Genomic DNA, 17,606 nt, shown 5'->3' with positions numbered 1-17,606 from the left:
CACGAACTGGGAGGTCTCAGCTTCCCCTGGCACCAGCTCCGAGCCCGCCCCGAGGGAGCCCCGAGCGGGAGAAGCCCCCGGGGTGCCCCAGTGGCCCCGGTCACATCCTGTCCCCGCAGGGGCCCCGCGGTGGCCGCCACCAGCCCGAGGGTTGGGTTACGGGGGGGGGGACACGCTCGGCTCCGCCGGAAGGGAGATAAGCGGGAGGTCCCCGACCCCGGCGGGCAGAGCCTGGCACGCGGCCACGGGGACAGGGACACGCTGCCGGTGGGAGCTGCTCCTGGGGCTCAGCGCGGGGACACGGAGGCGACCCCCCGCTCATGGGGACACAGAGGGGACCCCCTGAAGCGGAGGGACACGGAGGAACCCCCCCCTGCCCACGGGGACACAGAGGGAACCCCCTGAAATGGGAGGACCCCCCCCCCCCCGGGCCGTCGCCAGCCAGGAAGGGACACGCGGCGAGTGAGGGGATAAACAATTTATTTTCTGCAAAAATAATAAATTACCACCCCCCCCTCCACCCCCCGCTGCCACGCGGACCCCGAGGACGGCGAGATGGGCGGGGGTCCATTGCGGGGAGGGGGCATGGGAAGGGGTCGGTGCCGGGGCGGTGGCAGCGGGACGGGGCTCAGGGCGGCCGGGGCTGGGGGCAGCGCCGCGCCGCCCCCCGCACCAGCCGGGCCTCGCGGGGCGTCCAGGGCCGGGCGTAGCCGTCGTCCTGCAGCAGGATGCGGTTCAGGGTGTGCTCGTGGTTCACGTGGCGCCGCGCCATCAGCAGGTACTCGCCGCCCTCGCGCAGCGGGGGGCACCCGCAGGTGTTGGGCACCCACAGGTACTCCCGGGCCACCAGCGGGAAGCGCTGCCGGTACCGCGCCTTCACCTCCACCTCGTAGCGCGTCTCCCGCCCCACCAGGCGCCGCGCCAGGATCCGCCCGTGGAACACTGCGGGGGTGAGGATGGGGCACCCTGAGCCCCTTCCCACCCGTGGCATCGCCTCTGGCATCACCCCACGTCTGTCCCCATCCCCAGCATCGCGCTGAGCCCCCTCCCATCCCTGGCATCGTCCCTGGCATCACCGTAAGCCTCTTCCCATTCCTCTCATCATCCCTGGCATCATTCTGAGCCCCCTTCCATCCCCGGCATTGCCTCTGGCATCGCCCTGAGCACATTCCCGTCCCCAGCACCGCCCCCAGTGTCACCCTGAGCTCCTTCCCGCTCCTGGCACTGTCCCTGGCACTGTCCCTGGCACTGTCCCCAGCCCTGTCCCGCCCCCGACACCCTCCCGAGCCCCTCCCGCCCCGGCGCTCACCGAAGTCGCTCTGGCAGAAGTGCAGGATGCGCTGGGAGCGCCCCTTGGGCGGGCGGCACCTCCCGCAGCGCCCTGCGGGGATAAAGCTGCAGCAATTTAGGGGGCAGAGGGAACTCCTGACCCCCCCCCAAACCCCCGTCATGCAACCTTGAGAGGGGAGGCTGAGGGTCCAGACCCCAGAGAGGGTCACAGGGGGCTCCTGAGAGCCCTGGCGAGGGCTTTTAGGGTCCTTTTTAGGGTCCCCATCTTATTCCCCCGCCTGGGCAGCCCAGGATGCTCCCAGCAGGGGCGCGGGGGGCTGTGGGGACCCCCGAGGATGTACCTGCGGCAGCCCCGTCCTGGCTCCGGCCAGGGGGGCTCCTCGGCGGCGGCTCCGTGGCAAAGCCCCCGGGCTGCGGGGGCGGCGCGGGGGCCGGGGTGCGCGGGGGCTCCGGGGGCGGGGGGCTGCCGGCCCCCCGGGGCTGGGGCTGCCGCAGGGGGCTCGTGTCACCGCGGCCGAGCTGGGGGTGCCCGCGGGGCAGCCAGAACTGGTACTCGATGCCGGGGTTGGGCTCCTGCAGCAGCACCTGGGGCGACACGAGCCGGGCTGGGAGGGGCGATGGGAGCGCGGGTGGCTGTCCCCAGCGCCGTGTCCCCCTGCCCTCACCATCACGTGCAGGTCCTCGTGGGTGGGTCCGGGCGCCTCCAGGCTCTCGGTGCCGTCGGGGGCCCGGCTGTAGGTCAGGAGGGTGCCGGCGGCCTCGTAGGGCCCCGGCCAGGCGATGGCCCAGTCGCCGTTGAGGACGTAGCGCCCGTCACTCGCCATCAGCGCTGCGGGAGGGAGCGGCTCCGGCAAACCGAGCCCCGCACGGCCCCCGGGACCCCCGCCCGGGTCCCCACCGGAGGCCTCTCCCGGCGCGGGAGGGCAGCGTGGGCCGGGGAGCCGCGCTCGGGGCTCCGGGAATCCGCGTTCCTGTAGGATCTTGGCTGCGAGCCCGAGCCGCAGCCAAAGCCTGGTGTGCAAAGCCAGCCCCGAGCCCCCAAATCCCGGCTGGGACGGGGGAAGGGGCTCCAGCTGCATGGGAAAGGGGACGGGGGGTGGGGATGGAGGTCCCTGTCCTGGTGCTGCAGTGGCCGGTCTGGCCCCGGTCCAGCTCAGCCCTTCCCAAAACGCGGCCGCGGCCTCTGGAAAATTGCCCCGAGCGCTTGCGAGTTCACTGACCCCGCGATGCTCAAAACAGCATCCGAGGGAGGGAGCGGCACGGCACGGCATGGGACAAACATGGGACAAACATGGGAGAGCATGGCGTGACACGGCCACCCCTGCCCTGCCCTGCCCTGCCCTGCCCGAACACACAGCTGGCACCAGCCTGGGCCAACTGCGAGGGACTGGGACTGACTGGGGCTGACTGGGGCTGACTGGGGCTGACTGGGGCTGACTGGGGCTGACTGGGACTGACTGGGGCTGACTGACTGGGGCTGACTGGGGCTGACTGGGGCTGACTGACTGGGGCTGACTGGGACTGACTGGGGCTGACTGACTGGGGCTGACTGGGACTGACTGGGGCTGACTGGGGCTGACTGGGGCTGACTGACTGGGGCTGACTGGGACTGACTGGGGCTGACTGGGGCTGACTGACTGGGGCTGACTGGGGCTGACTGGGGCTGACTGGGACTGACTGGGACGGAGGCAGTTCACGTCCTACCCAGGTAGTTGCGGCTCTTGTCCGTCACCTTGATGTGGGTGGCCCCGGCCGGGATCTTGGTCACATTCACATATCCCAAATATCCTGTGGGGGGAAAAGGGTCAGAGCAGAGCCTGGGCAGGGCCCGGGGGCACCACGGGGGGACAGAGAGGGAGGGGACGGGGCACAGAGGGGACCCGGGTCTGAGGCATTGACCCAGCTGGGCCCCACGTGCTGGGACAGCAGGGACGTGTGGGCACAGGGACTCGGGGTGCCCCCAGTACCCTGGACACCCCTGGGGACATAACAGACCCCCCCACACACCCCAGGAGTGACCCCTCTGCAACGAGTTAATCCCCCCAAGTGAAGGGGCTGCTCCGAGTCCCTGTCCCTGCGTGCTGGGGACAGGCAGGGACCAGAGACAAGGACCCTCTGGATGGGGGAAGCGCAGAGGAGATGGGACAACGGGGCACCCAGGAGATGCCTTGGGGACACGGATGGGGACAGGAGGACAGGGGAGCCAAGAGCCAAAGCATTCACCCATGGAGGGGGCCGGGGCAATGGTTCATTCACCGGAGGAGGGGTCCGAGCCCTGGAACAGCCGGTGCACGAGGACGCACGAGCCGTGGCCGCTGCCGCAGTGGCCGCAGGCGTCGGGGCGCGAGCCCGAGCCCAGGATCCCGTCACAGCCCACGCTCTGTGGGGAGCCCAGACACCCCCTCAGCGCGGGGCTGGGGGTCCCGGGGGGTGTGGGGGGTCCCGGGGGTCCCGGCCCCGCGCGCACCCACCAGGCAGCGCCCGCCGACGCACAGGTCCGGGGAGCCGGGGCCGCAGCGGGTGCCGTCCAGCACCCGGCCGAAGCTGTAGTAGAAGTTGTGCCCCTCGGCCAGGCAGTTGAGGTCGCACAGGTTGGGGGCTGCCAGCGCAGGGGGGAAGGGGTTGGGGTGATGCCGGGGACAGCCGTGAGCCCCCGGTGATGCCGTCACCGGCCCGGGACTCACCTCCGTGGAAGGGCACCCAGCGGTAGCGGGCGGAGGTGCCCAGGACGGGCCGGTTGTCGTAGAGGGAGCACTGCATGGCCCGGAAGGGCACGGAGCCGCTGGGGCAGCCCTGTGGGAGCACCGGGATGGAGCCGGAGGGCCGCGATGGGGACCGGGGACAGCCACGTCGGTGCCACGGCGCTCCCGGCGCTCACCTGGAGCTGGCAGAGCCGGTACTGCCGCGGGTCCCCCGTGCACGGCTGCTCCTCGCTGGTCCTGCGGTCACAGTGACAGCTCGTGTCCCCCCGTGTCCCCCACAGGGACCCCCCCCAGCTCCAGGACCACGATGCCACCGAGCCACCATGGGACTGAGAGTGACACGTCCCCACAGGGCAGCAGAAGAGGCGTGGGGACCCCGATGTCCCACAGCGTCCCTCATCCCTCTGGAGCTGCAGCCCAGGGTGGAGGCACCAGGCCCTGGGTGCTGCTGCGGGCCCAGGGCCACACGAGGTGGTGGCAAGGCCGTGCCGTGGGATTTGGGTGCCACGCGGGGTTTGGGAGCTGGGGACACCCCGGGGGGGTCTGTGCCGGCCCGTCCCCCACTCACCGCAGGCACCTCCGGCTGCGCAGGGCGACGCCGTCCCCACACGAGCTGGAGCAGGAGCTCCAGGGTCCCCAGGACCCCCAGGTCCCCTGGGGCCGAGGAGGGGCTGGGGGCTCGGGGACCCTCGCTGCTGTCCCCAGGGCTGGGTCCTGCGTGAGGAAGGTGATGGTCAGCGCTGGGGGCGGGGTGAAGGAGCCCGGGGGTGCCACCGTGGGCCCCAGCCCCCCCCCCCCCCCAGCTGCCCCCCAGGCCCCTCACCTGTGCCGTGCCCACCAGGCTGAGCCAGGCCAGCAGCAGCAGCCGCCACGGCCGCCAGGACCTGCGGAGCAGAGAGCCCTGAGCCCGCCGCCCCCGGGGACAGGGGGGTGGCACCGGGGCGTCCCCCAGCCCAGCACCGCCGCCGAGGTGTGGCCACCGCCGAGCCCCCTCCGGGGAGCCCAGGGAGGGGGACGGGGCTGAGGGGCGGCAAGCCCAGAGCCAGCGCGAGGGTCCCCAGGGAGGGGATGCGGGGTCTGGTGCCGCCAGCGGGGGACACGCAGTAGGTGATGCTGGGTGGTGACACAGGGTGGGTGACACAGGGTGGGTGACACAGGGTGGGTGACGCAGGGTGGGTGACGCCGCGTCCCCCACGCGTGCCCACGCAGCCCCGGGACGGGCGACGGCCCCGCCGCCCCCAGGGCCCCGCGGCGGGCGCCGGGCCGGGATCGCTGCCTGCCGGGGCAGGACCAGACCTGCACGCCGGGGCTCCGCGTCGCTCCCCGATCCGGATCCGGCCCCGCCGTGGGGCGAGCAGGGTGGGGGGCAGCGGGAGGCCCCCACGCCCCGCGGCGCCACATCCTGCAGCACCCCAAAGCGCCCAGCCCGGGGGTGCGGGAGGTGCCGGGAGGGTGCGCGGGGGGTGCCGGGGTCCCATCCCCGTGTCGGGAAATCCCCCGGCCGAGCCGGTTCCGTCCCGCCGCGCAGCTCCCACGGCGACCGGGGGGTCGCGGGTGGCCACCGGCAGCCCCCGGCTCTCGGTCTCCCCAGCAGGACACGGGAAGGACCGGGGGGTCGCGTTGCCGCCGCTCCGGGGGGGTTTGGAAGCGTCCGGACCCCGCCGAGGCTCGGGCGATGCCGGGTGGGTGATGCCCAGACCCCGCTGGCAGCGCGGGGGGCACCGCGTGCCTCAGTTTCCCCGCAGGAGCTCCGGGGGAGCGCGGGGGCGCGGGGCGGGGGGGGGTCCGCGAGGGTTAAAGCAGAAATCAGGAGCTTACCCAGCACCGTGGGGTCCCCCGCGGGGGTCCGAGCCGCCCCCACGGCCCCCCCCGACCATGCCGCCCCTCGTCCGCGGCGTCCCGGCGGCTCAGTCCCGGCTCGGCGTCCCGGCGGCGGGGAGCGGGGGGGACCCGGGGCGAGCGGGCATCGCCTGCGCAGCTCCGGGGGGGCCGGGCGAGGCTTCCCCCCCCACCCTCCCCGTTCGCCTCCCGTCCCTCCCCGCCGCGTTATTAATATCCAGCCCCAAAGGTGCGCCCAGCCCTCCCCGGCCGCCCGTTAACCCTTGGGGGCCCGGAGCTCCGGCGGTCGGGGGCGGGGGGGGCTGGTGGCGTCCCGGGGGGGGCGCGGATGCCGCAAAGCGACGTCAGCGCCCCCCGGGACCCCCCCCAGCCCCAGCGGCGGAGGGGAAAAGGCACCAGGACCTCCCTGCGCGGTCGGATCCCGATCCGGGACCCCCCGGTGCTGGGCATTCCCGAGGGCCGGGACCCCCGCGGGGGTCTCCGCTTCGTGACCGGGGTCTTCTGAGCGGGCTGCGGGGGCCAGAGCGGTGGGTGTTGGGTGCGGGGGGGCACCCCTGGGCGCCATGGGCACCCGCAGCCCGGAGCTGAAGGGGTTACAGCGCCGGGGTGCGGGTGTCCCTCGGGGTGTCCCCGGTGCGGAGCAGAGCGGGCAGGATGGTCCCGGGGAGCGCAGGGGCTGAGCCCCCCCCCGGCTGGTACCTCCGGGACCAGGGCAGCGGGACGCTCTACAAGCGGGGACGGCTCCTGGGAGAGGTAAATCCCCTGAACTGCCCCTCGCCCCCCCAGCGCCCCCTCCCCGCTGGGCACCCGGGGGGGGGGTCACACGCCCGCACCCCCCGGGGGGGTCCCCGAGGTGTCCCGATCCAAGGACGGGGAAGGGGAAACTGAGGCACAGGAATGAGCCCCAGCAGCCCTGGTCCCTGGGGCTCCTCGCCCCACGGGGAGGGGCACCTGGGTGGGCACCCCAACCCCCGGGACCCTCTCCCGTCGCCCCGGCTGCCCGTTCCCACGGGGTCACTCGCAGGGCACCTTCGGCCGCTGCTACCAGGTGACAGAGGTGACCAGTGGCCGGCTCTACGCGGCGAAGGTCATCCCGCGAGCCCGGCTGGCTGCTGCGGGCATCGGGGACCGGGTGAGTCCGGGGGGACACTCCCCGGGGAGGGGGGACAGTGCCCCTGGGGTCCCCGCAGAGCCGCACAGCCCCGCCCGTGCCCCTCCCCGCGTGTGCCTGGGTGGGTTCCCGTCCCCGCGGGGTGCGTGCCGGGGGTCCCCGGTCCCCGAGGGTCTCCCCGGGGCTGCCGGGCTCCTGTCGGTGCAGGTGGAGCGGGAGCGGGAGCTGCAGCGTCACCTGCGGCACCGGCACATCGTGCGCCTGCACGGGCACTTCGCCGACAGCGGCCACCTCTGCCTGCTGCTGGAGCTCTGCAGCCGGGGGGTGAGACCTGCACCCCGAAACCGAGCTCCTGCACCCCGAAACCGAGCTCCTGCACCCCGAAAATGAGCCCCTGCACCCCGAAACCGAGCCCTTGAACCCTGAAATTCTGCACCCCAAAACTGAGCCCCCGAACCCTGAAACTGAGCCCCTGAACCCCAAAACTGAGCCCCTGAACCCCGAAACTGAGCCCCTGAACCCCGAAACTGAGCCCCTACACCCCAAAACTGAGCCCCCGAACCCTGAAACTGAGCCCCTACACCCCAAAACTGAGCCCCTGAACCCCAAAACTGAGCATCCTCAGGCCGGGCCCAGCCTGGTGCCTTGCTCTGTCCCCAGCCCCCCTCGCTCTGGCCCAGTCCCGGTCACTCCATCCCCCGTCCCGGTCCCTCTGTCCCCCGTCCCCCTTCATTGTCCCCAGTCCCTCCTGGCTGTCCCAGCCGCTGTCGCTCTGTCCCCAGTCCCTGGCCGACATCCTGTGGGCGCGGGGCCGCCTGACGGAGCCGGAGGTGCGGTACTACCTGCGGCAGCTGCTCTCGGGGCTGCGCTACCTGCACGGGCACGGCCTCGTGCACCGGGACCTCAAACCGAGTGCGTGGGGACCCGGGGGGGACCCGGGGGTGACCCAGGGCACCGGGGGGTGCCCCGAGGGTGACGCCACTCGCGTCCCTCCCTCCACAGGTAACTTCTTGGTGACGGAGCGGATGCGGGTGAAGATCGGGGACCTGGGGCTGGCGCAGCGGGCGGCACCGCCCGGGCGGCGCTGGGGGTGAGCGGGGCCGGGGGGGCTGCACGGAGGGGGCTTCACCCTGCCCGTGTCCCCGGGGGCCACCTCTCCTGTCCCCCCCTCAGGGCACTCTGTGGGACACCCAGTTACCTGGCCCCGGAGGTGCTGGACCGCAGGGGACACGCGGTGCCCTCGGACATCTGGGCCCTGGGCTGCGCCCTGTGAGCGGGGCTGGGGAGGGAGAGGGGGGAGAGAGGGCGAGGGGAGAGGGGAGATGGAGAGGGGAGATGGAGGGAGGGTGGGATGAGGGGAGATGGAGAGAGGGAGAGGGGAGAGGGAGAGAGGGAGAGGGGAAATGGAGAGAGGGATGAAGGGAGATGGAGGGAGGGATGAGGGGAGATGAAGGTGGGATGAGGGGAGATGGAGAGAGGATTGGATGAGGGGAGATGGACGGAGGACAGCGGAGCTGGAAGGAGGATGGAGAGGCTGGAGGGAGGACAGAGGGGCCAGACGAAGGACAGGGACACCGGAGGGAGGACAGGGACGCTCCTGGCCGGTCCCCCCAGGTACACGGCGCTGACTGGCCACGCCCCGTTCGAGGCTCGCCACCGGCCGGAGCTGTTCCGGCGCATCCGGAGCGCTCGGTACCCGCTGCCCCCCCAGCTGTCCCCCCGCGCCCGCGCCCTCATCGCCCACATGCTGGACCCCGACCCCGCGGCACGGCCCAGCCCGGCGGGGGTGCTGGGCCACCCCTTCCTCACCCAGGTGCGGGGCTGGGGGACACGGGGGACACGGAGGGACACGGAGGGATGCGGGGGGGGGTCACCGCCTGTCGCTCCCCAGGGTTTCACACCCCACACGCTGCCACCCCGCGCCTGCCACTCCGTGCCCATCTTCGTGGGACAGGAGCCCCTGTGCCGGATCCTGCGGGGGCTGCGGTGCTGGCGGGGGTGTGGCTGTGTCCCTGTCACCCCCACCCCTCCCCAAAGCACCTGAGCCCGAACATCCACGGAGGAAAACCTTTATTAGTGCTGGGAACCGTCTAAAATCCAGTCGTGGAAACAAGCGGGGTGGGACGTGACCAGTACGAACGGCACACACACACCAGTTTGCCCTTAAAACTGTTAACGGGAAAAAACAACCCCGAAATCCAAAGCCCAAAATAAAAAGGAGCTCTCTTCCCTGCCAGCCTGGGATGGGGATGGGGATGGGGAGGTGCAGCTCCAGGTCCCGGTGCTGCTCCTGGACTGGAGAGGTGCCAGGTCACCCCCGCTGGGCAGTGGGGACACTGGAGAGGGGACAGAGGGAGCTGTGGGCTGGGAAGGAGGGAGGAAAGTGCGTGGTTTCCCTGTTCAGCTTCACTTCTCTCTCTCTGGAGAGAAGAGTCGGAGAAAACGATGAAAGCTCAGTAAAACAGGACACTAAAAACAGCCGGGGCAGCGCGGGCCGGCCCCGCCCGGCCCCGCCTGACACACGGAGGGAGGGACAAGGACAAGCTGCTCGAGGTGGCCCCAGCAAGCACCAAGGAGCCGCTCCCGGACCCGTGCACGTGTCAGCGCCAGAGGGGACGGGCCGGGGGTTGTCACCGGCCTTCCTGTGTCACCAGCGGGGCCTGCGGGAGGGAGGTGACAGCAACGACTTTGTCTGCACTGGGGGGAGCCTTGTTCCTTTGGTGACAAAGCAGAGGGAACAGGGAACAGCCTGCAGTGGCTGGGACGGTGCCAGTGAGCTGGGGCACTGGGGCTGTCACTCGTGTCCCCAAAGCACGGCAGGGCGGCAGGGAGGGATCCCACAGCCCTCCAATGGCCTCACGCAGTGCACCCGAGGCTGGAAGGGGTGGGACACAAATCCCAGCTCCCCGCGATGCTCCTCAGCTCCCGAGGAAGCGCCCCAGACCTCTCCCAAGCCGGGAGCAAAGGCAGCCTTTGCCCTCGGGGTCAGGAGCCTTGTGCCACAGCACCCTGTGCCACGCAGGCTCCTGGGGCACGCTGGGGACAGCCCGGGGCAGGTGGCCCAGCCCGGGCTGGCTGCTGTCCCTCCCCGTGGCGCCGCAGCCCGGCCGGCAGCTCGAGGGCTGGCACGGAGCCCACGGGATATTTTTGTCTCGTGTTGTTTGAAGCTGTCAGCTCGGTGTTTTCGGTCATAAACACAACCCTCCCCTGTCCCAGCCCGCCTGGGAGCTGACAGCAACAGCAACACCCTGGGCTGCCGCAGCCTGAGCCCCTGGCTGCCCCGGGGTGGCCCCAGGATGACCCCGAGATGGCCCTGGGACATCTGGCAGCACACAGAGGCCACGTCCCCAGACTCCCTGTTCTGGAACGCCTGCAGCGGCCACCTCTGTCCCCCTGCCAGGCAGGAAGGTCCCTGAGGGGCGCAGGGCAGGATGCTCCAGTCAATTCCCTGTGGGTTTTGAGCTCTGGGATCTCCCCATCTTTATGGCACAGCCAAGAGCTGCCCAAAGATGAGGAGAGCAGGACTGTCCCTGCCCTGGTGACAGCTGTGTCTGTCCCGGGGCACAAACCAAGCCAAGGTGGCAACAACAACGACAACAAGGTTTCTTAAAAGAGAAGGGATTTAAAAACAAAGATTCAAGTTTGGGAACTCCTCTCCCCCTCCTCCCCGGCTCCAAATGAGGCCAAAACTCACCCTTGTGCAGAAATCAGGTTCAAAGTTCAGCCAATTGGTGTGGGTGACCCGCAGCCCCGGGGTGACGAGGGCAGGTCACCTCTGTGTCACCACAGAGCCCCGGCCCAGGAGGGGCTGGGAGCGGGAGCCTGGAGGGGCAGCTCCAGGCAGGGGTGGCCCGGGGCTCTTTGGTGACAGGAACCAGGCGAGGGCAGGCGCGTGGGCAGGGCCGAGCAGCACCTCAGGCCGAAGGCACCGAGTTGCTCTCCACCTTCAGTCCCTTGCTGGCCAGGAAGGCGTCCTGCTTGGGCTCCCGGCCCAGGAACCTCCTCAGCATGTCTGACGCGTCCACGGAGCCGCCGGGATGCAGGATGCACTTCCTGTAATCCATGCCCACCTGCGGGCACACACGGGGCAGGGCTGGGACACCCGCCCCGGCTCCCGCAGCCCGGCCACGCACGCAGAGCCCTCTCCCTACCTTGCAGCTCATGATTCCCTCCTGCTTGAAGCGCGTGTGGAACATGTCCATGGAGTACACCTCGCTCCAGAGGTAGCCGTAGTACTGGGCGTCGTAGCCCCCGGCCAGGTGGCCGAAGGTGGCCGGCATGTTTGTACCTGAGAGGACACAGGGGGTCAAGGGGGATTCCCCACGGAAAACCCCCCCCCAGTGCTGTCCCAGCAGGCTGGCTCAGCTGTTCACAGCCCAGGGGACAAAGGGAGGAACTTTCCAGGCTTTTCCAGCCCCGCTTTTCCCGGAGCCAGCAGAAACCATCCCCACCCGAGAGGAACTTGCTGAGCCACGTGTGCAGGGCAGGCCGAGAGGGGCAGGAGGGTGGCACCCCGTACCTGGGGTGGCAGGGACACCCAGCACCTCTTCACAGAGCTGGGCAAACACCTCCACGGGGTCAGCCTTGGTCTGGGTGTGCAGCGCCTGGTCCACCTTGGCCAGGACGATCTGGCGCAGGTTGAAGAGCCCTGTTCCAAGAGGAGGAGGAGAAGGGAAACTGAGGCTGGAGTGCTGCCCTGCAGGAGTGTCACCGAGGCTGCTGGCAGCAGGGCAGGCTGCGTGGCACCTCTTTGTCCCTTTCACGTGCCCCGTCACCCTCTCTCTTCCCACGTGTGGGCTCCTTCCCCCATCCCCTCAGAACCCCCAGCGCCACGGCGAGCATGGAAAAGCCTTTCCCGTCCCCAGGCAGGTCACTGAGTGTCCCCTTCCCGTCCCCACGCCCAGGGCACACCCATTCCCTCCCACCTGTGTTTGCCTGCCGGGATTTAATCAGCTTCTCCAGCAGCTCATCCGGGATGGGGCTCCCTGTCTTGTAGTGCCTGGACATGCGCAGCAGCGGCTCCTTCTCCCACACCCAGTTCTCCAGCATCTGGGACGGGGCCTCCACGAAGTCCCGCTCCACGTGTGTCCCGCTGAACATGGCAAACTCCGCCTGGGGGACACGGCCGGCTCGGAATTCCAGGGGAAAACGCGAGGGGGGCAGAACCCCAACCTGTGCCAGCGCAGGGAGGCCTCACCTGAGAGCACAGCTGGTGCATGACGTGCCCAAACTCATGGAAATAGGTCTCCACCTCGTCGTGCTGCAGCAGGGAAGGGGCGTCCGGCGTGGGCTTGGTGAAATTGGCCACCATGGCGGCCACCGAGATTTGCCGGCTGGAGTCCGGCAAGAGGCAGCCGGGCTGGAGGCCGAAGCAGGCGGCGTGTCCGTACTTCCCTTCCCTGGGGAGGGACAGGAGGCTCAGGGATCCTTCCAGAAGCCAGACACAGCCACGGCCTCCCCCACTGTGGTCCTCTGAGGAGCCCCCAGTGACCCCCCCGGTGACACCCCGGTGACATCCCTGCCCCAGCACACGGCGCTCGCTCCACTCCACACAGCTGGGAGCAGGAATCTCCTCTTCCTCAGGCTCTGCTCCCCCTGCCCCAGCCCTGCTCGCCCCAGGGCTCACCGTGGGTACAGGTCCAGGTAGAACTTCCCGATGGTCTCCCCGGAGGACGCGTCCTTCACCGTGTAGAGCTGCACGTCCTCGTGCCACACCTGAGCCTTCTCCTCCAGGTGGAAGGTGAGGCCCAGCAGCTCCTGGTAGATGGCCAGGAGGCCCGTGGTGACCACCTGCATGGGGAAATACTCCTTGAGCAGGTTCTGGTCCACGCTGTACTTGGTCTCCTCCACCTGGTTCATGTAGTAGCGCATGTCCCAGGCGTTGATGCGGTTGTCGAACTCCAGCCCGCGCTTCTCGCACTCCTTCTTCTTCAGGTCCAGGATCACGGCCCGCTCCTTCTCCCCCAGGGGCTTCAGCTTCTGGGCCAGCTCATCTGGGGAAGCCAGGCAGGGTTGGGATCAGGGATCAGAGCAGCACACCCGGCCCAGGATGTCCCTGCTCGGCCCCAGGGCGTACCCAGGAACGTGGCCACCGTCCGGCTGCTCTTGGCCATGTTCATCTCCAGCACAAAGTCGGCGTGGGTGCTGAAGCCCAGCAGATTGGCCTTCTGAGCCCTCAGGTCCACCAGCTCCTTCAGGATCAGGCAGTTCTCCTGCAAGGCAGAGGGTGAAGCACACAGGGGAGAAGGGAAGCAGTGTGGAAAGAAACACAGCTGCCAGGGGAGATCCCCTGGGGCAGATCCCACCGACCTCTTTGCACCTGGAGTTGAACATCTCCTCCACCTTCCTCCTGGTCTCGGGCACGTAGCACTTCTTCAGCAGGGGGAAGTAGTGTGGGTACTTCAGGGTGACCTTCAGCTTCCCATCCTCCGTCTTCTCCAGGGAGTTCAGGAAGTCCTCAGGGAGCCCCCCTGGGAAAAGAGCAGGCAGGGGCTGAGGGCGAGCCCAGGATTCTGCAGGAATGCTCTGGGATCACCCAGTGCAGGCACTCAGGGCCCTCCATACCCAGTTCCTCCCTGGAGAAGGGCAGGAAGGTGGTGTCCTCGTTGAGGTTCTTGTTGAAGTCGATGCACAGCACGCTCAGCTTTTTCTTGATAGCTTTGATTTTCTTCAAAACGCAGAAAATCGCAGAGAAGTCAGAGCTGGGGGGGCACTCAGGCTGTCCCCACCCTGCTGAGCTGCCCAGCACTGAGCCTGGCCTTGGCTCTGACCCAGCCCAAAGGTGCACAATTAACAAATGAACCATGGTGAGCCAGCAGCCTGGAAAGGCTCCCCGGGGTCACACCTGGCAGGGATCAGCCACCTCAGCAAGGTCCTGCCTGTTCCCTGCCGCCCCAGGAGCTGCAGGTGCTGCACTAACAACCTCCTCTCTCCTTATTTCCCATTTTCTACGGGTTTTAACCCAGTTTTGAGCTCCTCTGCTGGTGCATGGTAAGAGAGGGAGGCCCCTGAGCAGCTCAGCCCCCTCACCCCAACTCTGGCCCTTGGCACGTGGGGATTTGGTGCTAATTCCCCAATTTCACCTTCCCAGGAATTCCTCAACTCCCACTTTGTTAACATCATCCTTTCAATGGAAAGGAAAAAGGGAGGGCTGGAGACATCACCCAAAATCACCGGAATCGGGGGCAAAACCCAAACCTGAGCCTCAGACCCTGCCCTGAGCCCTGCCAGGACGAGAGGGAATGGATTCAGACTGACAGGAAGTAGGATTAGAGGGGATATTGGGAAAAAAACTCCTTCCTGTGAGGGTGGGTGGCCCTAGCACAGATTTCCCAGAGGAGCTGTGGCTGCCCCTTCCCTGGAAGTGTCCAAGGCCAGCTTGGAGCACCCTGGGACAGTGGAAGATGGGCTTTAAGGTCCCTTCAGCCCAAACCATCCTGGGACTCCGTGCTCTCACCTCCTGTGTCTCCTCGGGGAGGTGGAGCCCGTTCCTTTTTCCCAGCTTGATCAGCCTCTCCAGGTACCTCTTTGCCTCGGGCTTCAGGGAAGCACTCTCTGCTTTCTCCTGCAAAACAAAACAAATTCCTCCTCCTCAGGGAGCTGCAGGATCAGGTGCTGCAGGAAGCTGCTTCCCAGTGGGAGTTCTGGGAACACCAGAGACCCGGCAGCAGATGGAAAAGCCCCAGGGAAGGCTCTGGTTTGGTGCAGAGGTTCCTGTGTCACCTCGGGGCACGGGTTCCTCCCAGACTGCTTTAAACACGGCACCTTTGTGCCATGGCAGCATTCTGGGGGGCACTTTTGGGGGCATCACCACTGAGGTGGGTTGGATTTACCAAGAGCCCCTCAGCAAAGGGGTGAGGTCACGGCTCTGAGCGGGGGCAGAGCCCTCAGTCCCAAATTTCCCATCCCTCACTCGAGCTGGACCACTCTGCCGTGACCGCACCGCGCTCCCGCCCCACTCCTGCATCGATCCCTTCTCAGCTCTGGGATGAGGGAACGGGATTTGCCGGACTCCCAGGGGGTTCCATCGCCCTGCCCGGGTGGCAGGGGACGCACCTGGAGCCACACAATCCTCTGGTACACGTCCTGCCTCATGCTCATCTCCACGTCGAATTCCGAGAGCTTCTTGTCGGCCTCGGTGCTGGCGGCGCGGATGGCCTTGCAGGGGGACACGTGCTGGGGGAAGTCCAGCATGTTCCTACGGACTGGCAGGAGAAAAGGGGACAGGGACGGTGGGCCCACGTCCCAGAGCACACCCAGAGCCAGGCTGGCAGCCCCAGAGCCTTTCCCACCGCCCACACACGGCAGGGGAGAGGTGGGATGCGGCTCCCGCTCCCTTTGGTCCCTTCCCTGCTGCCCAGCACATCCACCCGCTGGATTCCCACCACAATCCTCCCAAAATCCACGGGAATTCTGTGCCTGTGAGCCCCCAACAGCTCTGCCCCAGCTGTGGCAGCACGGCAGGTTTGGGGACTCCTGTGCAGGCCAGGAGTTGGACTCGAGGCTCCCTCCCAGCTCGAGGAATTCCATGATTCCTGATGGCAGCAGCATTCCCTGGCTCCTTTAAAGCTCCAAGTGGGACAATCCCTTCCCACAGACACTTCCCAAAAAAAACCCCCACGCCCCAGGTGCGCCCTGTCCTGGTGCAATTCCACGTGGGAAAACGAGGAGAACATTCCCTGCTGCTGTCCCTGCAAAAGCTCCAAGAGCAGCACTCCAGGTGCTCTCCAGGCACCTGGATCCTCCCCCCAGCAGAAGCTGAACCCGCAGCTCAGCCGGGGAAGTGCTGACAGCCGTGCTGAGGTGAACATTCCTCCTGCTGACCAAGAGGAATTACTTTTTTCCCCTATTATTTTAGGAAAAAAGAACGGGGAGAGGGGGGAGACGAGGCTGCTCCCTGCCCCAGACAGGTGGGACAGCTCGAGCACAGGTGTCACGAGGAGGGGCCGCCTGAACTGCCACCCTGCTGCAAATAATCATCCAGAAAGCCACCAAAGCTGCACAGTTTTGGTGCCACCACGTCGTGGTACTCCCCCCCAAAAAATCCCAGAGGGATTTACTCCCCCAAAAAAATCCCAGCAGGACTGATTCTCCCAAAAAATCCCAGCAGGACTGATTCTCCCAAAAAATCCCAGCAGGACTGACTCTCCCAAAAAATCCCAGCAGGACTGATTCTCCCAAAAAATCCCAGCAGGAAACAAGGCACATGGAGAGACATTTGTCCACTGCCCCAGGGGAAACTGAGGAAGGAGGTGAGAGTTTTCTTTTCTCTGTTTGCCCCCACGGGTGACCCCTGGAAGCCAGGACAGCCTGGGGAGTGGGGCTGCTCCTGCTGCCACAGGGCTGGCCTTGGGTTAATTTGCTTTTCCAAATCTGTCCTTTGTGCTGGTTCCTCGCTGTATAAACATTAACTGGGAATAAAACCAACACCCTGCTGGCAGCCACGGGGAGAGAAAAGCAGGTGACAGCACAGAGCTAAAAAAACAAACCCAAAAATCCTAATAATGGTGGAACGGGTTAGAAATTGCCTCAAAGCTCAGCCCTGCTATGGGCAGGGACATCTCCCACGATCCCAGGTGGCCCCAAGGTGGCCTTGGACCCTTCCAGGGATGGGGCAGCCACAGCCAGGCAAGCTCAGAGCCTCCCACCTTCCTGGGAAGAGCTCCTCCCCAGCATCCCACCCTCTGCCGGGGGGAACACCTCCGGCCGACCCCACCTGTGTATTCCACCTCCACGTCCGCCAGAGCCTTCAGCGTGCTCTCGTAGGAGACCTCCCCGCGCTCCTGGGCTCCCACGCGGTCGTACACGAGCTTGGTGCTCTCGGTGAGCTCGGCGGCCATGGCCTCGATCTGCTCGGCCGTCAGGTCCCAGCGCAGCCGGCTGGCCACGGCCCGCGGGGCCTGGCTGTCCACGACATTCCCTGCGGGCCAGCGGCGCGGTCACGGCGGGGACAGCGCGGGGAGAGCATTCCAGGGAGGGCCCGCGGCCCCGAGCGCCGGGAATTTGCGGCAGGATGGTCTCGCGGGCGCTCCTCGCCCTCCCGGTCCCGGTAAACGCTTCACCGAAACCCGACCCCGTGCGCCGCCGGCTGCCTCCGCCAAGGCTGTCCCCGGCTCGGGGACGCGGCCGTGCGCCGCGCCGCGGGGCACAGGGGCGGCCCGGGGGGAGAGGAGACCCCGGCCGGCCCGGGAGCCGCCCCCGGCCCCGTGCCGCCGCCCCAGCCCTCTCCCCTCAGCCGCTCTCCCCCCGCCGCGCCGGCCCCTCGCCCTCTCCCCGGTGTCCCCGCGCTCCCCGTGCGCCCCCATCCCGCCGGTACCTGTCGGCGGGGCCATGTCGGGGGTGCCGCGGGTGCCGGCAGGCCCCGCGCTGCTGACGAGGCCGGGAGGAAACCGGGCCGGCCCCACGCACCGAGCATGTGCCCCGACCGGAGAGGCGGGCGGGAGAGCGGGGCATGCTGGGAGCGTGGAGGACCGGGCCGCTCCCGCCGCGCCCGCACCGCACCGGGGCCGGGCGGCGGGGGCGGCTCATCCCCGCCGCGACCCTCCGAGCCGGCCGGGAGCGGCCCCGGGGCGGGCGCGGAGCATCCCCGGGTCCCGCCCGCCCGTTCCCATGGCAACGCCCCCGCGCGTTGCCGTGACAACGCCGCATCTCTATGGTACCGGTGG

The 17,606-nt window shown here is 68.2% G+C and overlaps 3 protein-coding genes across 4 annotated transcripts; 1 reads left to right on the top strand and 2 right to left on the bottom strand.

Moving 5' to 3' along the window:
* Positions 1-463: 463 nt before the first annotated feature.
* Positions 464-5,946, bottom strand: ADAMTSL5 (ADAMTS like 5). 2 transcript variants are annotated; one of them, XM_053965840.1, is made up of 12 exons: positions 5,811-5,946; positions 4,816-4,876; positions 4,561-4,706; positions 4,169-4,229; positions 3,975-4,083; positions 3,762-3,889; positions 3,547-3,670; positions 2,995-3,078; positions 1,956-2,119; positions 1,632-1,875; positions 1,310-1,381; positions 464-942 (listed from the first exon to the last, which is right to left on the bottom strand). In XM_053965840.1, exons 1-12 carry the CDS (start codon positions 5,867-5,869, stop codon positions 629-631), a joined length of 1,566 nt encoding a protein of 521 aa, XP_053821815.1. In that variant the 5' UTR covers positions 5,870-5,946; the 3' UTR covers positions 464-628. The 2 variants fall into 2 exon arrangements, with proteins under 2 accessions (XP_053821815.1, XP_053821816.1); XM_053965841.1 differs by having other exon boundaries at positions 797-942; positions 1,310-1,395.
* Positions 5,947-6,485: 539 nt separating this feature from the next.
* On the top strand, positions 6,486-8,986 carry LOC128800809 (inactive serine/threonine-protein kinase PLK5-like). The gene is made up of 8 exons (XM_053966260.1): positions 6,486-6,584; positions 6,856-6,963; positions 7,150-7,266; positions 7,725-7,854; positions 7,945-8,032; positions 8,116-8,211; positions 8,557-8,755; positions 8,834-8,986. The coding sequence occupies exons 1-8, from the start codon at positions 6,486-6,488 to the stop codon at positions 8,984-8,986; spliced, it is 990 nt and encodes a 329-aa protein (XP_053822235.1).
* Positions 8,987-8,995: 9 nt separating this feature from the next.
* Positions 8,996-17,477, bottom strand: THOP1 (thimet oligopeptidase 1). The gene is made up of 13 exons (XM_053965998.1): positions 17,258-17,477; positions 16,658-16,861; positions 14,998-15,146; positions 14,399-14,506; positions 13,507-13,609; positions 13,252-13,412; positions 13,019-13,154; positions 12,569-12,935; positions 12,140-12,341; positions 11,868-12,054; positions 11,462-11,590; positions 11,094-11,230; positions 8,996-11,012 (listed from the first exon to the last, which is right to left on the bottom strand). Exons 1-13 carry the CDS (start codon positions 17,271-17,273, stop codon positions 10,857-10,859), a joined length of 2,055 nt encoding a protein of 684 aa, XP_053821973.1. The 5' UTR covers positions 17,274-17,477; the 3' UTR covers positions 8,996-10,856.
* Positions 17,478-17,606: the final 129 nt, after the last annotated feature.

This window comes from Vidua chalybeata, chromosome 27, assembly GCF_026979565.1.
Source record: "Vidua chalybeata isolate OUT-0048 chromosome 27, bVidCha1 merged haplotype, whole genome shotgun sequence".
In the NCBI taxonomy this organism is placed as follows: Eukaryota; Metazoa; Chordata; class Aves; order Passeriformes; family Viduidae; genus Vidua; species Vidua chalybeata.
This window is presented reverse-complemented; position numbering and strand designations above follow the sequence as displayed.

What these genes read in the sequence shown, in the direction of transcription:
- ADAMTSL5 (XM_053965840.1), bottom strand. Translation starts at nt 5,869, where the DNA reads ATGGTCGGGGGGGGCCGTGGGGGCGGCTCGGACCCCCGCGGGGGACCC. An exon ending in GCGTCGGCGGGCGCTGCCTG is followed by an intron (nt 3,671 to 3,761) that starts GTGGGTGCGCGC and finishes GGCTCCCCACAG; the next exon opens with AGCGTGGGCTGTGACGGGAT. An exon ending in GGGCTCGGACCCCTCCTCCG is followed by an intron (nt 3,079 to 3,546) that starts GTGAATGAACCA and finishes TTCCCCCCACAG; the next exon opens with GATATTTGGGATATGTGAAT.
- LOC128800809 (XM_053966260.1), top strand. Translation starts at nt 6,486, where the DNA reads ATGGTCCCGGGGAGCGCAGGGGCTGAGCCCCCCCCCGGCTGGTACCTC. An exon ending in GCACCGGGACCTCAAACCGA is followed by an intron (nt 7,855 to 7,944) that starts GTGCGTGGGGAC and finishes CTCCCTCCACAG; the next exon opens with GTAACTTCTTGGTGACGGAG. An exon ending in GCCACCCCTTCCTCACCCAG is followed by an intron (nt 8,756 to 8,833) that starts GTGCGGGGCTGG and finishes GTCGCTCCCCAG; the next exon opens with GGTTTCACACCCCACACGCT.
- THOP1 (XM_053965998.1), bottom strand. An exon ending in GACGGTGGCCACGTTCCTGG is followed by an intron (nt 12,936 to 13,018) that starts GTACGCCCTGGG and finishes TGGCTTCCCCAG; the next exon opens with ATGAGCTGGCCCAGAAGCTG. An exon ending in ATCCCGGCAGGCAAACACAG is followed by an intron (nt 11,591 to 11,867) that starts GTGGGAGGGAAT and finishes CTCTTGGAACAG; the next exon opens with GGCTCTTCAACCTGCGCCAG.